The 21349-nt window shown below is 45.9% G+C and overlaps 1 protein-coding gene across 1 annotated transcript in view; it reads right to left on the reverse strand.

Annotated features, from left to right (window-relative positions):
- LOC140389103 (uncharacterized) overlaps nt 1-21349 on the reverse strand; it is a 383180-nt gene that overhangs the window by 62138 nt on the left and 299693 nt on the right. Inside the window, exons 50-52 of the mRNA XM_072473262.1 lie at nt 19058-19090; nt 17428-17463; nt 2970-2996 (exon numbers count right to left, since the gene is read on the reverse strand). Coding sequence (XP_072329363.1) covers nt 2970-2996; nt 17428-17463; nt 19058-19090 — 96 coding nt within the window. The remainder of the gene's footprint in view (nt 1-2969; nt 2997-17427; nt 17464-19057; nt 19091-21349) is intronic.

Genomic DNA, 21349 nt, shown 5'->3' on the forward strand with positions numbered 1-21349 from the left:
AAACAACAACGGCAGGCCAGCACTGTCGATCCTGGGGACTTGTGCCAAAGTGAAGAGAACTATCTCATCAGCCTGATATAGTCGTACGCACAGAATCACGCTTTTCAGACAATATCCAAGACGAATACACCATGCCAAGCAGAGACGGGAGTTCCTGGGAGGGAGTTGCCCGAACATCGACTCTGGACCGCATGAAGGGGGACCTCCAAGGGCTTCAGGTCAAACAGTGGCAATAGAACATCCTGATGATTACACGTACTGGCCACCATCAGCTGATGAATTTGTACTCCTCCATGTTGAACACCACTTGGAGGAAGCACTGATGGTGGCAAGAGCACAGAGTATGTTCAGTGTGGGGGGACTTCAGTGTTCATCACCAAGATTGGCTAGATAGTACCACTAAAGACCGATCTGGACGGGTCCTAAAGGACATGGCTGCTGGACTGGGACTGTATCAGGTGGTGAGGGAGCTAACAAGAGGGAAAACATACTTGACATGCCCTCACCAATCTGCCTGCTGCAGATGCATCAGTCCATGACAGTATCGGTAGAAGTGACACATTGCACAGTCTTCATGGAGACAAAGTCCCGTTCTCACATTGAGGATACCCCCCATCGTGTTCTGCGTCACTACCACCGTGCTAAATGCGAACAGATCTAGCAACTCAAGACTGGGCATTCGTGAGGCGCTGTGGGCCATGAACAGCAGCAGAATTGTATTCAATCACAATCTGAAACCTCATGGCCCGGCATATACTCCACTCTATCGTCACCACCAAGCCAGGGGATCAACCCTGGTTCAATGAGGAATGCAGGAGAACATGCAGGTGCTACACTAGGCATACCGAAAAATTAGGTGTCAACCTGGTGAAGCTACAACACAGGACTAATTGTGTGCCAAACTGCATACGCAGCAAATAATAAACAGAGCTTTCCATCAAATCGAAGCTCTGCAGTCTAGCCAGGAATGGTGGTGGAGGAGGAGGCTCCACAATGATGGAGGAGCCCAGCACGTATGTACAAAAGACATGGCTGACGCATTCGCAACAATCTTCAGCCAGAAGTGTCGAGTGGACGATCCATCTCGGTCACCTCCGGAGGGACACCAGTATCACAACTGTCTGTCTTCAGCCAATACGATTCACTCCATGTGATATCAAGAAACGAGTGAAGGAAAATAGCCCAGGTCTGTCCTGTACACAAGAATCAGGACAAATCCAACCCAGTTAATTACCGCCCTGTCAGTGTACTCTCCATCATTAGCAAAGTTATAGAAGGAGTCATAAGCAGTGATACCAAGAGGCACTTAGCAATAATCTGCTCACGGATGCTCAGTTTGGGTTCCGCCTGGGTCACTCGGCTCCTGACCTCATTACAGCCTTATTTCAAAGGTGGGGTAATAGTGACTGAATTTATATCAAGGCTGCATTTGACCGAGTATGGCATCAAGCAGCCCTTGCCAAACAGGAGTCAATGGGAATCAGGGAGAAAACTCTCCACTGGTTGGAGTGATACCTGGCACACAGGAAGATGGTTGTGGTGGTTGGAGTTAAATCATCTTAGCTTCAGGACATCACTGCAGGAATTCCTCAGGATATTGTCCGAGGCCCAACTATCTACAGCTGCTTCATCAATGACCTGCCTTCCATCATGAGGCCAGAAGTGGGGATGTTTGCGGATGACTGCACAATGTTCAGCACCATTCGTGACCCATCGGATAGTGAAGCAGTCCATGTCCAAATGCAGCAAGACCTGGACAATATCCAGGCATGGGCTGGCAAGTGGCAAGTTACATTCGTGCCACACAGTTGTCAGGGAATGACTATCTCCTATAAGAGAGGATCTAACCATCGCCCAATGACATTGAATGGCATTACCATAGCTGAATGCCCCACACTCAACATCCCGGTAGTTACCATTGATCAGAAACTGATCTGGACTAGCCACAATAATACTATAGCTACCATGGCAGGTCAAATGTTAGGAATCCTACAGCAAGCAACTCGTCTCCTGACCGCCCCCCCCCCTCCAAAGCCTGTCAACCATCTACAAGGCACAAGTCAGGAGTGTAATGAAATACTCTCCACTTTCCTGTATGAGTGCAGCCTCATCAACACTTAAGAAGCTCGATACCATACAGGAAAAAGCAGCCCGCTCGATTGCTCCCCCTTCCACAAACATTCAAACCCTCCACCATCGACCAACAGTAGCAGCCTTGCGTACCAACTACAAGATGCACTGCGGATCTCAGCAAGGTCCCCTAGATAGCACCGTCCAAACCCACGACGCCTACCATCTGGAAGGTCAAGTGCACCTGGTACCTGGCAACCCCACCACCTGGAGGTTCCCGTCAAAGTCACTTACCACCCTCACTTGGAAATATTTCGCCATTCCTTCGGTGTCGCTGGGAGAAAACCCTGTAACTCCCTGCCTAAAAGCACAGTGGGTGTACTTACACCTGAATGACTGCAGTGGTTCAAGAAGGCAACTCACAACTACCTTCTCAAGGGCAACTTGGGATGGGCTATAAATGCTGGCCTAACCAGTTCGAGTCTAGTAACCTGGGTCAAACTAGTGAATCCTGAAGCAAAGTATTCATTTAGGGCCTCCCCCATCTCCCCAGACTCTATGCACAGCCCGTAAATGAATAGAACGAAAATCAAGGTTTCGATTTTGAAATTGCAATCACTTGCTCCGAAATTGGATGGTTCGTATGGCAGGCGTTCACTCACGGCACAAAGTCACATTGCCAAGTGGCACAATGAAAGTGATCTTGAAAATGGTGGCTTCATGCTAATTTTCGTAAGTATTGATGATTATCTTGCAAACATTCATCCGTGTGCATTTCCACAGTGTATCCCGAGCCGTAACATATTCACCTGAATCCTGCAACTCCTTCAGTATCGTGTTCTGAAGTAATTCACCAGATGGAAGCGACTTTAAATAGGTTATTCAAAATGCAACCATACCTAACTTTTCAAATTTGCTCTGCCAGTCTAAAAGAAACAAAACAATTAATTTGGTCTGCATGTACATAGAAACGTACATAGGAAATAGAAGCAGGAGGAGGACATTCGGCCCTTCAAACCTGCTCGGTCATTAATCATGATCATAGCTGATGATCACGTTCAGCACCCAGATCCCGTCTTCCCTTCATAGCCTTTGATCGCTTTAGCCCAAGAGCTGTATCTAATTACTTCTTGAAATTACACCTGTCAGCCTCAGCTAGATTCTGTGATAGTGAATTCCGCAGATTCACCACTCTCTGGGTGAAACATTTCTCCTCACATCAGCACTAATAGAATTACCCCTTATCCTCAACCTACCTATGATGAATTTGTATGATAAGTTAGAAGATAGAAAGGAAATCGTCACATGCCAGGAAGGAACTCAAAAATGGACTGAGGAGAGCTAGAAGGGGCCATGAAAAAGTCCTGTCGTGAAGGATTAGGGAAAACCCCAAGGCGGTCGACACTTATGTGAGAAATAAGATGATCAGAGTGAGAGTAGGGCCGATCAGGGATAGTGCAGGGAACTTGTGCATAGAGTCTGAGGAGATGGGGGAGGCCCTAAATGAATACTTTGCTTCAGTATTCACTAGAGAGCGGGTCCTTTTGTTCACGAGAACAGTGTGAACCAGGTTACTAGACTCGAACAAGTTGATATTAAGAAGGAGGATGTGCTGGAAATTTTGAAAAGCATCAGGATAGATAAGTCCCCTGGGCCTGACGGGATATACCCAAGGTTACTATGGGAAGCGAGGGAGGAGATTGCTGCGCCTTTAGCGATAATCGCTCCGTCCTCATTCTCCACTGGAGTAGTACCGGATGATTGGAGGGAGGCGAATGTTGTTCCCCTGTTCAAAAAAGGGAATAGGGAAATCCCTGGGAATTACAGATTCATCAGTCCAACGTCTGTGGTGAGCAAAATATTGGAAAGTATTCTGAGAGATAGGATTTATGCTTATTTAGAAAAACATAGTTTAATTAAAGATAGTCAGCATGGCTTTGTGGGGGGCAGGTCATGCCTCACCAGCGTCCTTAAATTCTTTGTGCATGTGACTTGATACCTTGATGAAGAACGGGCAATGGATGTGGCGTATATGGATTTCAGTAAGGCATTTCATACGGCTCGCCATTGCAGGCTCATTCAGAAAATTAGGGGGCATGGGATACAGGGCAATTTGGCTGTCTGGATACAGAATTGGCTGGCCGAAAGAAGACAGCGTGTGGTAGTGGATGGAAAGTTTTCCGCCTGGAGGTCGGTGACCAGTGGTGTCCCACAAGACTCTGTTCTGGGACCTCTGCGGGTTGTCTTTTTTGAAAATGACTTGGACGAGGAAGTGGAAAGGTGGGTTAGTAAGTTTGCCGATGACACGAAGGTTGGGGGAGTTGTAGGTAGTGATGAGGATTGTTTCACGTTAGAACAGGACATTGTCAGGATGCAGAGCTTTGCTGAGAAGTGGCAGATGGAGTTCAACCTTGATAAATGTCAAGTGATTCATTTTGGAAGGTCGAATATGAATGCTGAATACAGGGTTAAAGGCAGGATTCTTGGACGTGTGGAGGAACAGAGGGATCTTGGGGTCCACGTACATAGATCCCTCAAAGTTGCCACCCAGGTTGATAGGGTTGTTAAGAAGGCGTATTGTGTGTTGGCTTTCATTAACAGGGGGATTGGGTTTAAGAGCCGCGAGGTTTGCTGCAGCTTTATAAAACTCCCGTTGGACCACACTTGGAATATTGTGTCCAGTTTTGGTCGCCTCATTGTATGAAAGATGTGGATGCTTTGGAGAGGGTACAGAGGAGATTTACCAAGGTGCTGCCTGGACTGGAGGGCATGTCTTATGAAGAAAGGTTGAGGGAGCTAGGCATTTTCTCACTAGAGCGAAGAAGGCAGAGATGTGACTTGATAGAGGGGTACACGGTGCTGAGAGGCATGGATAGAGAGGATAGCCAGAGACTTTTCCCCAGGGTGGAAATGGCTGTCACGAGGGGGCATATTTTTAAGGTGATTGGAGGAAGGTATAGGGGAGATGTCAGAGGTAGTTTCTTTACACTGAGAGTGGTGGGTGTGTGGAGTGCACTGCCAGCAGGGGTTGTGGAGTCAGAGTCATTACGGACATTTAAGCGACTCTCAGATAGCCACATGGACAACAGTAAAATGAAGGGGTGTAGGTTAGGTTAATCTTAGGTGAGGATAAATGTTCGGCACAAATCGAGGGCTGAAGAGCCTGTACTGTGCTGTACTGTTTCTATGTTCTATGTAATGGATTCAAGTGTCCAAAATTATATGAAGCAAAAAAGAATTTTAAGCAAACCATTAAACACATAGACAAATTATGTATGTGAATTACAATGAAAGGTTTTGGTGATTGTAAATGTAAGAGAACCAGTCCGTTATGTTCTATCGACTCCCTTGGAAGCCTGATAGAGCCTAGTGTTCTAAACAGAGCTCCGATATTCCTATATTTCTATCTAACTATATACAGCACGAACTCTTGGTGTTGTTTTCATAAAAACACGTTAAAATAATTTGTTTTCATGGATCATTTCATCGACTTAATAATATCTGTCAATGGTGGTTTGTGTTAAGTGAGAATGAACTCCCACAAAATACTTACCATTATCTTTTTTTAAAAGAAAATTTAGTCTGCCCAATTCATTTTTTCCCAATTCGGGGGCAATTTAGCGTTGCCAATCTACCTATTTATCTATCCTGCACATCTTTGGATTGTGGGAGCGAAACCCACGCAAACACGGGGATAATGTGCAAACTCCACACAGACCCTGACCCAGAGCCAGGCTCGAACGTGGGACCTCGGCGTCGTGAGGCAACGATGCTAACCACTGCGCCACCGCGCTGCCCCTTACCATTACCTTTGTGTTTTATAAAAAACAGTTGCGTTTAGACACATGTTTGATCGATAGATGATAAAGAAAGTGATCATCTTTGCTATTTTCCGATGTCAATTTATTGCACGTGTGTTCAGATAATTACTACCTTCCTCTCGAGTTCATAATTCTACCATTTCTTATACGAAGTGAGTGCAAAATGTAAAGGAAATCATTTCAACACACTCAGGGAAATGATAAACCTTTCAAGCTAATGGAATAAGTTGACATACATCATTATTTGAAATTTATTGTGAAAGGAATCACATTTTATTGTATGTTTTTCAATCTTGATTGCTCTCGATAGAATGGCAGTACCTTTTCCTCGAGCAATCAATATGACAATTTGATGCGAGTTAGCCAAAGGTTCCACTTAGTTAATGGTTGTTCTCTGGATCCCATGAGGGCCGAAATCCAACTCTCTGATCCAGCCTCCCTCCTTCCCCTGCTACCACCGCACTATCGGTTATCGTCCACGGTACAGTCACTGAACTGAACTTCCCTGGTAATCTTTCCTCCACGGCATCCAATTCTTTTGCCGCCTAGCCCCCTCCTTCCACCTCCTTACAAAGATGCATGAAACAAAAAGAAAAACAAAATACTGCGAGTGCTGGAATCTGAAACAAAACCAGAAAATGCTGGAAAACCTAAACAAACCTGGTAGCATCTGTGGAGAGAGAAACAGGGCTATTGACTCCAGTCTTATTCAAAGCTCTACAGAGCGTGAAATATGATGGTTGTCCAGGCACTCTAAAGCTCTATCCTCTAGCAGTAGTGTCTGAGGCCCCCTGCTTCGTCTTTGAGCAGAGGCCCAAACAATTCTCAACCACCACCACTTTTCATCGCCAGTATATCGCGTAATGTCACTCAACAATTTATGCTTTCACTTGTCTCACTTCTGAAAAATTAATGGCGTGGCCATGAGCACCGGCCTGCGCCCCGGTTATTCATGTTCCACTCGTCTGAGGTCCGCTCCCCTACACATTTTCGATTACATCGATGACTATATTGATGCTACTTCAGGCTCTCGACTGGATGTGAAAGCAGTGATCAGATTTCCTAGTAATTCTCACCCCCTCCCCTCAGACCATTACATGTTCCATCTCCAACGTTACCTTCACTTTCTTCACATCTCTATCTCCATTTCTGGTGATAGACTGATCACTAATGTCATTATGCTCCCACCAACTCTCACAGCAATATCGAATACAGCTCCTCACACTGTGGTTCCTGTAAATACCCCTTCCAGTTCACTCAGTTTTTCCTCCACCTTTTCATCTGTTCCCACGATGCCACGTTCGGAAATGACGCTTCTGGTATGTCTACCTTTATCCTTTAGTGGTTCCACACCTCTCTGTTGTTGACAGGGTACTCAAACGGGTTTGCCATCTGCCCGCACGTCTTACGCTCCCTCACAGAACCATGATAGGATTCCCCATTCTCCTCCCTTTCTTTCCAACAGCTTCTGTGTTAGTAGGATTATCTACCGCCATTTTCACCACTTTCTGCATGATGGCACCAGCAAACATCTTTCCCCCTCACCACCTCCCGCCAATCCAATCAGCATTTCGCAGTGACTACTCCTTCCGTGACACCTGGGTCTACCCATCATTATTTCAACGATTCGTCCGCTTCCCATGGAACCTTCCCTTGCAATCGCAGAACTTCAACACCTACCCCTTTACAATGTCTCTCCTCACCGTTCACGGCCCGACATGTTATTTCAGGTGAAACAACTTTCACTTGCACCTGCTTCAATTTGTTGTAATCTGTTCTCTACTTCCAATGTGGTCTCCACTAAATTGGAAATATGAAACTGGCGGGCTGCTTTGCGCACCATCTTTGCTTAGATTTCAAGCACGATTCTAACATTTTTGTCGCTTGCCGTTTCAATTCAGAACCTTGCTCTCGTATACACATGCTCATCATTCGCTTGCTACAATGCTCCAGTGAATCCCAATGCAAACTGAAGGAGCAGCACCTAATCTTCCGATTAGGCATATTACAGCCTTCAGGGCTCCACATTGTGTTCCAGAATTTAGCCTGTGACCTTTCTCCTGCATCTTCACCCTTTTTTCTGACCAAAAGACTTTTATCCCGATGCCAGCCAACACAGCTCCCTCTCCCCCACCAGGCCATCTCACCTTGATCTAAGATTTTACCTTCATTGAGCACTGAATCTGTCCTCCCATTGCACATTATGATATCTGATCTTCATGCCACTACTCGCATTTTCTATAGCCCTTGAAACTGCCATTACCCGTTCCTCTGTCTCCTGACCTGCACATCTCTGTTGCAATCCCTGCTAGCTCCCATCAATCAGGGATGTTCTACTCTGTTCCAACTGCTCCACCCACTGTTACATTGTATATAACCAATCACAATTCTCCCTCTCTTTAGCTCTGCGAAGAGTTATGCGGATTCCCAATGCGAAGTCTATTTTGTTTCTGCACAAATGCTGCCAGATCTGCCGAACTTTGCAGCATTTTCTGATTTTGCTACCCTGCTAAACCTGGCGCTTCAGCCTGCTCCATGGACATCTTTTAACATTGGAACACAATCATTCCTCCAGTTCTCCAGACTTTTCCCACTTAACTTAATTGTTTTCAATTTTCTGCCCCAAAAGTTCTCTTGTTCCACATAACTGTCCAAATTCTCCACACCTTAATCATCCGCACCCCCTCTACGTTAAACTGACGGCACTCCGTTTCTGCCTTGAATGGAAACGTATCAGCAATCCAGCAGCAATCTCCTGCACCCAGAAGAATTTGTTCTCACATTGAAAGACTGCCCCTTTAACTGCAACTCAATTTTCAACATAAAATGTTTCCTTTGGGAACTGAGATGAGTTCCAGCTGTACCTGGCTGACCATTGAATGCGTTATGACCCAAGACAAGTTCACAAAATTTCGTTCTGATCCGGTCCGTAGTTTTTGTTGCAAATAAGCAGAATCTGAACCAGACTTCCTGATCAAAAAAGGGAAGACACTGGCTGCCACGGCTTTATCACAAAGATAAGTAAATTTTACTTTGCATATGTTATCAAAGCAAACAACAACAATGCCCATCATTTGTTCCAACACACAGGTTTAAAATGTGTTAAACATGAACTAACAGGTAAACTAAGGTCGAGGACACAAAAGGCACATTAAAGGGCAGCATAACCCAAACTTGTCCCACGAACGGGAGGCGGTGGCGTTGTGGTATTGTACTGGACTAGTAATTCAGAGACCCAACATACTTTGGGTGTCCCAAGTTCAAATCCCGCCACTGCAGATGGTGAAATTGGAATTCAATACAACTCTGGAATTAAAAGTCGAATGATGACCATGAAACCATTGCCGTTTGTCGGAAAAACCCTTCTCGTTCACTAATGTCGAATCTTTACCTGGTCTGAAAATGTGATTGACTCTTAACTGCGCCTTGAGTATGGGCAAAAAATAACAACACTCGACATCTTAGAAGGTGAGGGGAGCAGGCATGTCGCGTAAAACTCCCGCATTCAACAAAATAAACGGCAAGAGGGTCAATGGCCGCGCATGCCGGCACGCCGTGTGCGGACCTGCCTTGACAAATTGTGCCCCACCAGCCACCTACCCCCCCCCCCTCCCCCGCCCAGTCCACGTGGAAGCCCCCCCGGTCGGCAGCACGGCTCCTGTCCAACTTTGGCAGCGCTGGACACAGTCTGAGTGCGCTGTCAGGAAATCGGCATGAAAAGGGATTCTCCGCCGCCATTCACCGTGCCTGGGGGCAGATGGCAGAAGCCGTGAGCGCCGTGGGTAGCACCAGACGGGCCAACAGTGCCAGAACAAACTGCATGACCTCCCGACGATGGTAGGCAACACTGCGTGCCTGGCACCCAACCCCACTCCAACCCAACCGTAACCCTACCCGACGTTCCCCCCCCCCCCCCCCCCCCACTACCGAGGATTGCCGAACACCCTGCACCACAAGCCGTTACCCATAACGACCGCCATGGCCAGGTTTCCTAGCAACTGAGGCCAACAAGTAATCATTCCCTAACCTGCGTGTGCCGGACTGACTAGCGCTGTCCTTTTATGTTTCTCCGTCCCCCAGGGGAAGGTCACGCACAACTGCCAGGAGCGGAAGAAGATAGGTGGGGTACCGCCAGAGCTGCGGCCCCACACCGTGGCCGAAGAGGGGGGCCTGGACGTGGTCAGTGGCCCAGACGAACGGGAGTTCGCCGAGGTGAAGTGAGACCCCGCTGAGTTGTGGCTCCTTAGACATGTGACAACCCCTTCAACACCACCTACCATCCTCACTCCCACATCACCCTCACACCCTGTGCTCAAAACATGTGGTCTAACCATGTGACTTTTCTTATATCTTGCAGGACCTGCTGGAGATCGGGCAGGTCCATCAGGCATCAGCCCCTCCCCTGCTAGTGCCACACCCAGAGCCACCCCAATGCGCTAAGGAGTGAATGGAGAAGCGCGAGCACCGACCAGCCGCCCGAGTGGGATCCCAGAGCTCCGGCAGGATGATGAAACTGATTTCCCATCAGAGCAGTCTCCAACACCCTCCACCACCCCAGACATCCTCATCTTGGTTGTGCACTTTAGTGAAGAGGCTCCTGGGACATTATCTGGTGCTCATCTCACAGTGTACCCGGTGCATCAGGTGTGGATAGGAGCACCCGAGTGCGCGGACAGTCGGAGGGCAGTCCGATCCCAGGGACTAACTGCCGTCCAGACAGATCTCGAGCTTCTGGAACAAAGAATCCCATCTATAGTGGAGATGAAGTGGCAGAGTCAGGGACTAAATGGCGGATTGTCGGTGAGCATCCAGCACCTGCAGGTGCAGCTGGAGGAATTCAACCGCATGCAGCACCAGGAGGCGATGCCGACCATACGTGCCACAGGCCAACACCGTGTGGGTGGTCCATGGCGGAGGCATTGTGAGTGACGGCTTCGGCTATGGATCAGTATGTCCAAGGCTTATGAAATTGTTTGCAGGCGCTAACCGACGCCATAGAAAGGGCTGCCACCTCACAGGCAACCATGTTCCAGAGCCACGTAGTAATCGTCGCGGTGCTCCTTTGTGTGGCCCGTTCCAACAGAGCTGTAACAGAATCTGCCAGATGCAATAGCGATTTCTGATCATGTCGTTAAGTTCAGGAGATTATCGATTAAATGAAAGACACTCAAAATCCTGCAAGATTTAACAACTAAGCGTCACATGAATAAAGCAGCCTCAGAAGTACATCCCTGGCCTTGCATTTTCGCCCGCTTGACGTGAATGCTAGCATTGCATTTGCCTTCCTAACTGTCGACTCAACCTGCACGACAACCTTAAGAGAACCGTGAACAGGGACTTCCAATAGCACGACATGAAATACCTGCCCGAGAGTTTCGGTGTTCCTCCCGTCGTTGGACGGGTCCATTGTATTGAACCTCATATTCCACCCAGTGCATTTATTTATGAAGCCCAAGATCCCATATACTTTGATTGGCACCCCCTCAATGTTTCCTCCCGCCTTAAAATCAATGCACATTATCCCCCAGGCCACTCTGTGCAAAGGATAATTTTGAATGGAATTATTTTGCCGCTGCTTATCTCAAATTTACCAGCTTGACATTTACCCTCGCCTTCTCGAGCTACAATTTTGTTGACAAATCTGTTATGCCTCACTTTGTCAAACAATTGCGTAAAATGAATTTAATTGCATCAATTATAATACCTGCCTTTTACAAACTGACTCTCCCTATCATTAAACTGTCAAAGTGCCTGTCGAGTTTCTCCATAGTATTGTGATCAAAACCATAACCACAACTTATGTTCAGCTAATTGAACTCTAATTGCCACAACTGACCTGACATATTTTTTTTGACAAACATTTTATTCAGGCATTTACGATATTATGTTTTAATAATAAATTTAGAGTCCCCAATTACTGACGGAGAACTGCACTGTCAGAGGGTAAGTACTGAGGAAGTGCTGCACTGTCAGAGGGTGAGATCTCTCAGCGTCTCAATACCTGCTGTCTGCCACCTCCGAACTCCCACATTTAACCTCCCCGGACAAACCTGCGATTACCACAAATTGGAGCGCACAGCGACGCTCCCTCCACTCCCATATGCTTCCACCAGTGCCCTCCAAACTCTCAGAAGCCCCACTACCACTGGGCTTGTAGCGTACCGGGCCGGCGAAAACGGCAGTGGTGCCATTAACAATGCTCCTAAACTTGTGCCCCTCCATGATGCGACCTCTAAGCGCTCCCACACCGACCACTCCCACACTACCCACTTCCTGATCATGGCTATATTTTCCGCCCACGAATAGTTACTGAAGTACGGGAGGGCCAACTCTCGCCGCCCTCGCCTCCGCCCCCGCCTCCGCCCCCCCCACCCCTCGGTTCCGCTCCAGCAGCACTTCCCTTACTAGCAGGGATTTACTCTCCTGCACCCAGAGATCACCGCATTAACCCACTTCAAAAAGGCCTTTGGCATAAAAGTAGGGAGACACTAGAACACAAACAAAAATCTCGGGCGAACCCTCATCTTTACCCTTCTGTACCCTTCCCGCCAGCGACAACGGGAGCATGTCCCACCTCCGAAAATGCTCCTTCATTTGCTCATCCAACCGGGCCAGATTTAATTTATACAACTGCTGCAATCCCCGTGCCACCTGGATTCCCAAATATCGAAAACTAAACCCCCCCACCACGTTAAATGGCAACTCCCCCAGTCTCCTCTCCTGCCCCCTCGTCTGCATCACAAACACTTTTCTACCATATTCAAATTATACTCCGAAAACTGGCCAAATTCCCCTAAGATCCGCATAATCTCTCCCATCCCCGCAAACAGGTCAGAAATATACAGGAGTAGGTCGTCCGCATACAACGAGACCCTGTTCTCTCCCCCCCCCTCACCCGCCCGACTTGCCCCTTCCAGTTCTTTGATGCTCTCAGCGCCATCGCCAATGACCCTATAACCAAAGCAAACAACAGTGGGGAGAGTAGATATCCCTAACTTGTCCCCCGATGCAGTCTAACGTGGTCCAAATTCACCCGCTTCATCCGCACACTTGCCGCTAGTGTCTCGTACAGCAATCGGACCGAGGCTACAAAACCCGGCCCAAACACAAACTGTCCCAGGACTTCCCACAAATATTTCCTCTCCCCTTGGTTAAAGGCCTTATCCGTATCACTGGCGACCACTACCTCCACTCCCCTCCCATCAGAACGCACTGTGATTAAATTCAAGAGCGTTCTAACATTGGCCGTTAACTGCCTGCCTTTGAAAAATCCCGTCTGGTCCTCCCCTATCAGTCCCGGTACATAATCCTCTATTCTCGAGGCCAAAATCTTGGGCAGCAATTTGGCATCAACATTTAGGAGGGAGATCGGTCAGTATCACCCGCATTGTTCTGGGTCCTTTTCCCGCTTCTGGATCAATGAGATCGAAGCCTGTGACATTGTTGGGGGAAAAATAGCCCGATCCCTTGCCTCATTAAATGCTTTCACCAGCAGCGGACCCAGCATCCCAGAAAACGTCTTACAAAATTACACTGGGCAGCCATCCGCTCCCTGGGCCTTACGCGACTACATTGCCTCCAATCCCTCTACTACTTCCAAAATCCCGATCGGGACTTCCAGCCCCTCCACCAATTCTTCCTCCTCCTTCGGAAACTCGAACCCCGACAAGAGCTGCCTCATCCTCTCCACCCCAGCTGAGGCCTCCGACGCGTTCAACAGACTGAAATTCCTTGGACACCCCATTCACCCCGCTGGGTCCAAGGTCGTGTTGCCCCCTTCATCCTTCACTCTTCCCATCTCCCTGGCCGCCTTCTTTTTCCTGAGCTGCTGTGCTAACATCTTACTGGCCTTCTCCCCATGCTCATATATCGCCCCTCTCACTTTCCTCAACTGCCCGACCTCCTTCCCTGTGGATATCAGACCAAACTCCATCTGCAGCTTCTCTGCTCCTTCAGCAACCCCACCTACGTTGCTTCCAAGTACCTTCTATCCACCTGGAGGATCTCCCTAACCAGCCAAGCCATCTCTGCCCGTCCCACCTTCTGCCTATGATCCGTACCGAAATCAGTTCCCCTACCTAACTACTGCCTTCAGCGCCTACCATACCATTGCTGCCGAAACCTCCTCTGTGCCAGTTATCTCCAAATAATTCTGGATGGCCTCCCTCACCCGCCCACACACTCCCTCATCCGCTAACAGTCCTCCATCCAATTTCCATTGCAGGCGCTGACCCTTCCTTGCTCACCCGTAAATTCACCCAGTGTGGGGCATGGTCCGACTCGGCAATCGCCGAATACTCCACCCCCACCAGCAAAGCCCTGTCCAAAACGAAAAAAAAACAATCTGGGAGTACACTTTGTGTACTTGGGAGGAAAAAGAAAACTCCTTCGCACTGGTCATCTGAACCTCCACGGATCTACCCCTCCCATGTGTTCCATAAACCCCTTTAGTTCCTTCGTCAAGGCTGGCATCCTCCCGGGAGACCAACAATCCTCCGGTTTTGCCTGCGAAATCTGGTCTCCTGATCCTCCACTTTCTCTTGCAGCGTTTTCTGGTGTTCCTTCATCATCCCCATCTCCGCTGACATCGTGGCTAGCTGGTCATCGTACTCAGCAACCTTCTTTCCCACCTTCTGGCCAGTCTGGCCCGGAGCTTCCAATCTCTGATACACCTGGTTAATCCCCGTCTTAATCAGATCCAGGTTCTTTGCTTAGAAAAGCTCTCCTGGAGGAAGTCCACCAGCTGTTCCATTGACCACTGGGCTGGCCATTCCAGTCCCTGAGCCTCCGCCATATATGTTTCTGTGCTGCAGACTCGACGCCCTTTCTCATCCAACGATATCTCCTTTTCTTGGTCCAGTTCTGGTCCACGAATCCATACACTGGTGAGTAATCCTTCTCCTCTACCTCACCAATCTCCCGTTTTGACGATGAAATCCCCCATAAATCGGGGGAAAAGGTCCCAAAGGTCCACCCCGAGCGGGAGCTTACCAAAAAACGACCACTTACTCTGGCCGCCACTGTAAGTAACTAACCTGACGTATTTTCGTGATAACAGTGTCAACTTCTTCCTCTCGAATCCTCTGAGGAACATGGAGCCATTATAGAAATCCCTAAATTATCTCCATTCGCACTTCTTTTAACAATCTAAGGTGCGTGGGTCTAGCAACATGCTAATTTTAAACACAGATATTTCTTGCACCTTCTGCCTCCCAGTTCTCACCATGCTCATTACCTGTGACCTCCTGCTTTTACCAATATATTTTCGTATTCGTCTTCATTGTAAACACCAATATAAAAACTTAATTCAATGTACTAGACTTTCCCCACGCTTCTCCGAATGTGACACCCACTTTCTGGGAGGGCCCACTCCACCTTCTACTACACGTTTCTTCATAGACCTTCCATGTGAGTCGTGGATCACTTGCTTCTACACTGAAACAGAATTTTTAGACGACTGAATAGTCGAATACGACGTACCGTCCTTGTCATGAGTGGGATCCTCCGGTTGGCACGTGCATGATAGAAATTGATTTTGAATTGTCTTTGAATTTGATATTCCTTATGATATTGTTTACTACACAGGTGCATGTCGACGATTTAATCTTCACACAAAATTGTGATGTGAATTATTATGTACCACGGCACATATTTCGCTTCAAATGGGACGGGAATGCGACCGTTTGAAGTCAAGTAAATTAGGAATAAGAAAAAAACTTCCGCTGTGATACATTTGAAACCAAAGAAGCTGTAAAGCGCCAATGAAAACTTCCCAAAATCCAAGATTAGTAGGTACAAAAATAATCCAAGGGTTTGGTGTCAAACAATATCTGTTTGCCGTAGCAAATTAAATAAATTATTTTGAAATACGGAAATAATGCCACAATCCCCATGACAAGATAAAAAAAGACGAATGAACTCGAGGGATTCGACTGGTTGAACTTAAAGCTGAAATGTTCCCAGGACCCGATAGTTTGCACGTGCTTAGCGTTGACTTTGTAGAGATATTCACCATAATCTGTCCATCGTCCATAAACGCAAGATTGAGTCCAGAGAATTTCTAATACTACATACTTGTACAGCAAATGTGTAAGGGCCCCAGCGCCACGCCGTCAATTGACAGTTCTTGGTGGAAATACTTTTATTAACGATCATGTGCAACTAAATAAACAGTCATTTAGACGTTTCTTAATTAAAAAAAGAAAAAAAGGAAAGATGTTCCGAAAGTAAATAGCATTTCACTGTCTTGATTCGTATTTTTTGAATGAGGGAACGTAAGTATTCTTTAGAATGAAATGTTTATTGTTGAAGACTTTTATTAAAGTGCCAGAAATAAGGTCGGAAGATTAAAACCTATTGAGTAGACGAGAAAGGATATACAAAAATAGAAAGTAGGAGCAGGAGCAGGCCATTCGACCCTTCGAGCCTTTTCCGTCATTCATATGGCAAATAAAACTTAATGCAGGGGATTGTGAAGTCCTACAGTTAGATACGAAGAACGATGGGAAGCAATAGAAAGTAAATAATAAAATGATTAACGACACGAAGAGCAGCCCTTGAATTTGATAGGACAATTTGAGAAAGTGTAAAATATCATGTGGGATTCTGTGAGGTAAAATGGTGGGACACAGCATAAAAGTAAGAAACCTATGACGAACCTTCAGAATCTCTTCATTTCCTCAGCTGGAGTGTTATATCCGGTCTTGACAATGCACTGTAGACTGTTTGTGAACATTATGTAACCGGTGCCGAAAGATTTGACGAGTCTTGTTCCAGGGCTGTGGCATATAGATGGAATGGAAACGCTGTGTTCCTTTTCTGAGAGAATACCGAGAGGAGATTTGATCATGGCCTTCATAAGTATGAGGCATATTGAAAAAAGCAAATGGAGAGAACCTGCCTCCAACGGCGCTATGGCCAAGAGCCAGAGGACACCGATTTAAGGTTATTCGCGAAAAAAAAAACGAAACACAAAAAAACTGACCTTGCACTGATTTGAGTTGCACGGATAATATGGTAGCGAGTGTTACAATCCAATCTTGGAAAAGTAAACTGGATAGGCACCTGAAGAGAAAGAAAAACACAACCTTTTAACCTTGCAGAGAGACGGCAGATTGGCCGATTGCAGTATTGTAATCTTTCTACGATTCAATGGGCATAACATGAATGTCGTCATCCTCGAGCAAAGGGGATGGAATTTGCCAGCTTTCCATTTTTACTCATTCTTGGGAGATACATGTAATTAAATAGAAGGACGATGGAAGCACACTTATGCAGGCTATCTGAAGGATCAGAACTTGACCAATGCACTTGAAATTATTCCCTTTGGACTTTCCGAAGATCTTCCCCGCGCTGCTCTATGGACTGATTGTTTCGCTTGTTTTGACCGGGAAATGCCTTCTTGAGAAGTCGCACATACAATTCAAAGAAATAAGCACGATTGTATGAATTCTGGAACATACAGTCTTCAAATTCCTGCCAGACTGTCGAGCCGAAATTGCACCAAGCATGAACTAAAAATATTTCTGCCCCTTACCGCCGCCTGCTGAAGCTCTCTTGACTCTTATATTTTCTGAAAAAAATAAAAATATCCCTTGATATACCGTATTTGCCCACATGCAGTACTGTGAAATTCGGTTAGAATTACTCCGATATGTTGCATGCACTTTTACATGTGTGGCGAAACGCTGTTTCTTCATGATTTCAGCGCCGTTTCCATCTTGGATTGCATAATTTTAAGGACCTTGCTTATTTGCATCTTTAGAGTTGCAGCATATAAATAAAATTATGGTTGGTTTATATTGGTTGGGATTTTCTGTCATTGCTATGAGGCAGAGAAATTGTTACGTTGAAACATTGATGATTTCTGATTATATCCTGCCAATAAAGTCATACAATTTAGGAAATTCAACCCCACAACTGTATCTTTTATGACCGTTCGTAAGTGCGCCAAACATCCTAGAATAGCGTGTTCCCTTTTATGCCATTTCAGCAGAGCATTTTTCAAAACCTTTACCCGTAACGCGAAGCTAACGGCATCAGGTTGTGCAGTCGTGAAACATAATTCGTTATGTTGCTCTTCATTGACTTTAGTTCGATCGTGTATGTTAGCACATTGAACACCCCAGGAAAATACAGTTGGGCAGGGTGTAACAAGACTGTATATACATTGTCGGATATTTTTCAATTCTATAGGCATAGTAAAAATTACAGCCATTGAATTATCTTTGAAATACTATGATTGTAGGCATGCCTTGGAACCAGTATACAAAATGATACTTCCGAAGCAGAAAGTGCACGAATCACTAAATATTTATAGTGTCCTGCTCGAGGTGTGGGAAAATTGGAAAACTGACTATAAAGAATGGATACATATGAGCTCGAAGCACACGTCTGCAAGAACGAATCTGATACTTTGACATATTAAATACATGTGTAGAAAATTGCGCTGTGGCTACGTTACCTTCCAGCATTGTCTGATTGAAATTTGACCACAACAATCATATTTTCTGATATTTTCCATTCGCAGCTCAGTCAAAACCATTACATTCGATATCCTCACTGCAATTATTTGCATCTGTATGAATAGAACATGCGCGTTATTTTTAAAAAAAATTATATACTTGATTTTCACAAGAAGGCTTACATTAACACTGCAATGAAGGTTTTGTGAAAGGCTCCTAGTCGCCACATTCCGGCGCCTGTTCGGGTACATAAAGGGAGAATTCAGAATGCCCAAATTTCCTCACACCACGTCTTTCGGGACTTATGGGCGGAACCCGAAGCTCCCGGAGGAAACCCACGCAGACACGGGGAGAACACAGACAATGATCCAAATCGGAATTGATTCTGGGACTCTGGCGCTGTGAAGCCACAGTGCTACACACTGTGCTACCGTGCTGCTAGTGACTTCTTCGGAAATGTCCATCTTTCTCAGACCTCCTAATTAACTCCTACCGCGATGCTTAATTTCACGCCGTTTGTAAAATCATGAAGAAAGTGCAGGTGAGTAAGTTTATTTGTATAGTTCGTTCAAAGGCAACACATCAGAGACGAGCGAATCGCCTGTTGCACTCTATGATGCTGCAGTTCTCACTGAATTGTGAAAATATTACCGCCCATCTCCGAATATCTATTATCTTAGTTCCAGCGAATATTTCTGTCACCTTCAGGTGGGGATCGCTTTAATCTGTTCAGCTCTGTAAACAAATGAAATCATTTCGCTTTTATGTATCATAGCAATGCCATTTTGCATACAAATTTCTCATTCCTCCAGATAATTTTCCGTGCTTTTATGGTGGTGTGATGGTGGGGCGAGTGTGGTGGGGGGGGGGGGGGGAGGGCGGGATGGTTGGAGGGGGGGGGGGGGGGGGAGGAAATGGAGGTTCATCGTTGTCTGAAATGAGTTCAAAAGGATATTTAGATTGATTCTCTGAGTGTTGGCAATTGGCGTCTATACATTCTAGCCCAATGTATAATATAGCACACATCAAGTTTTTCCTTCAGTCATTGCATACTCAAAATGGATGCAAGGTATAACGATCAAACATTGCGGTAATAGGAGAATATTAGATGTTGGTGAGCAGATTGTGGATTAAGCATCCCCCGCCCAGTTCCAGCAAATAATTATCTGCGAACGTAAGATTCAGGCAATACGCTCCCGCCATAAAACCCGTGTCTCTTTGATTCACCCAAGACTGTCATTGATATATTCGACCATATCGAAAGTCCTGTGATACATATATACCTAAAGAGATAAATAGGTTAGCACCCTAAACACAATAATTATGTTATTTAGAAATTATACTCAAGTGTGTCTTGCCTGTCTACGTTTCTTTTTAAGTAAATAAGTAATAGCCGCATTAAGGAAATCTACAGATGAATGTTTTAAACCAGAATGATTATCCTTTCCTTGCTGCGATCTCAAACGTCCACAGCGAGTATGCTTTTAACGAATTACGTAATCCAAGCGCGCGACTTTTTCTTCGTCAATTTCTAGACGATGAATACATGAACGCCATGCATTTAAATTTCAGCATATATAGGCAACGGAGAGGGAGATTTTCAGCGCAGCATTTAATGGTACAGGATCAATAAGGTTGCATTTGCAGTGACGCAAATTTTGAACTTCACTTGTTGACGGCCACATTTGTGCTTTGAATCGATATAGGAAGCCGGCAGTTTCCATAAGTAGCTCCCTAAATTGCAAGGGCCTTTAAACCTGGAATTTCAGTCGTACGTGGACATCATTCTTTTTACCAAAGACATTGAAAATCTTACATTTTCACATCAGGCAGCCGACCCAGACCGCTAAATGAACGCTCGCTTTACGTTTGAACTTTCCTCCCGTATTTTTGGCGTTGCTTGGATTACTGATGCTAAATGGAGGCAAAGACGGGTTTCGGCAAAAAACACACACTAAACAAAATATCCGTCAGCACGAACTAAGCACTGGACATCAAATGTATCAACGTTTCTTTGAAATATAGAATTGAGTAAAATATGATATTGCCACAAAATCACGGAAGCGGAAAACGGATTATCTCCTTAAAGAGTCTCGTGAAATTAACGTTGTGCTTTCGTTTACGCTGCAAGATATGACTTTGAAGAAACATTATATCTTCAAAAAACATTGAAGGCCTTGAAATAGAAATAGAAATGTCCTGCTGCAGCGCAAATGCACCGGCATTTAGGTTGAGCAAGTGCTGAAGAATGACCACCCTGATACGACTGACGATGTTATAGTGCAGTAATAAGTCTTACAACACTAGGTTAAAGTCCAACAGGTTTGATTCGCCTGAGGAAGGAGCAGTGCTCCGAAAGCTATTGATTTGAAACAAACCTGTTGACTTTAACCTGGTGTTGTAAGACTTCTTATTGTGCTTACCCCAGCCCATCGCCGGCATCTCCACATCGATGTTATAGTGAGCCGAAAAGTATCGTTTGATCTGATATGACAATGGGCTTCTGATACATTGCTTTTGGCCGAGTCTGATGCAAATCGAATAGTTCACGTTAAATTGTGAAGCAAGTTGGGGATCTAAAACGCTCCCAATTGACGATTTAGCATGCAACCCTTGCCTCATTCTTGTACTACACTGTGGGCATCGCTCTGTAAGCTAGCATTTTTGATCGATCCATCATTGCTTGTGAAAAGGTAATTGTTGAATCTTCTTGAATCTCGGCAGTCCGCATGGCGTAGTAACTCCCGCATTACTGTTTGGGAGGGATTGCGAGGATTTCACCTCCAGGCGGCGTAGGACCATGCATTTGGTTCAATTTGTGATGGCTTATCATTTAGATGGGTAATTACATTTAGGTGCCATGTTCCCGTGGAACTTTCAATCTTATCCTTCTAGCTGAAAGACGTCGAGGGCTTGGAGGGTGCTCTCAAACGGGTTGTTGCAGTACATATCTGCAGTGAGGCGGTTGGGGAAGAATTAATGTTTAATTAAGAT

Source organism: Scyliorhinus torazame, chromosome 14 (assembly GCF_047496885.1).
Source record: "Scyliorhinus torazame isolate Kashiwa2021f chromosome 14, sScyTor2.1, whole genome shotgun sequence".
NCBI lineage: Eukaryota > Metazoa > Chordata > Chondrichthyes > Carcharhiniformes > Scyliorhinidae > Scyliorhinus > Scyliorhinus torazame.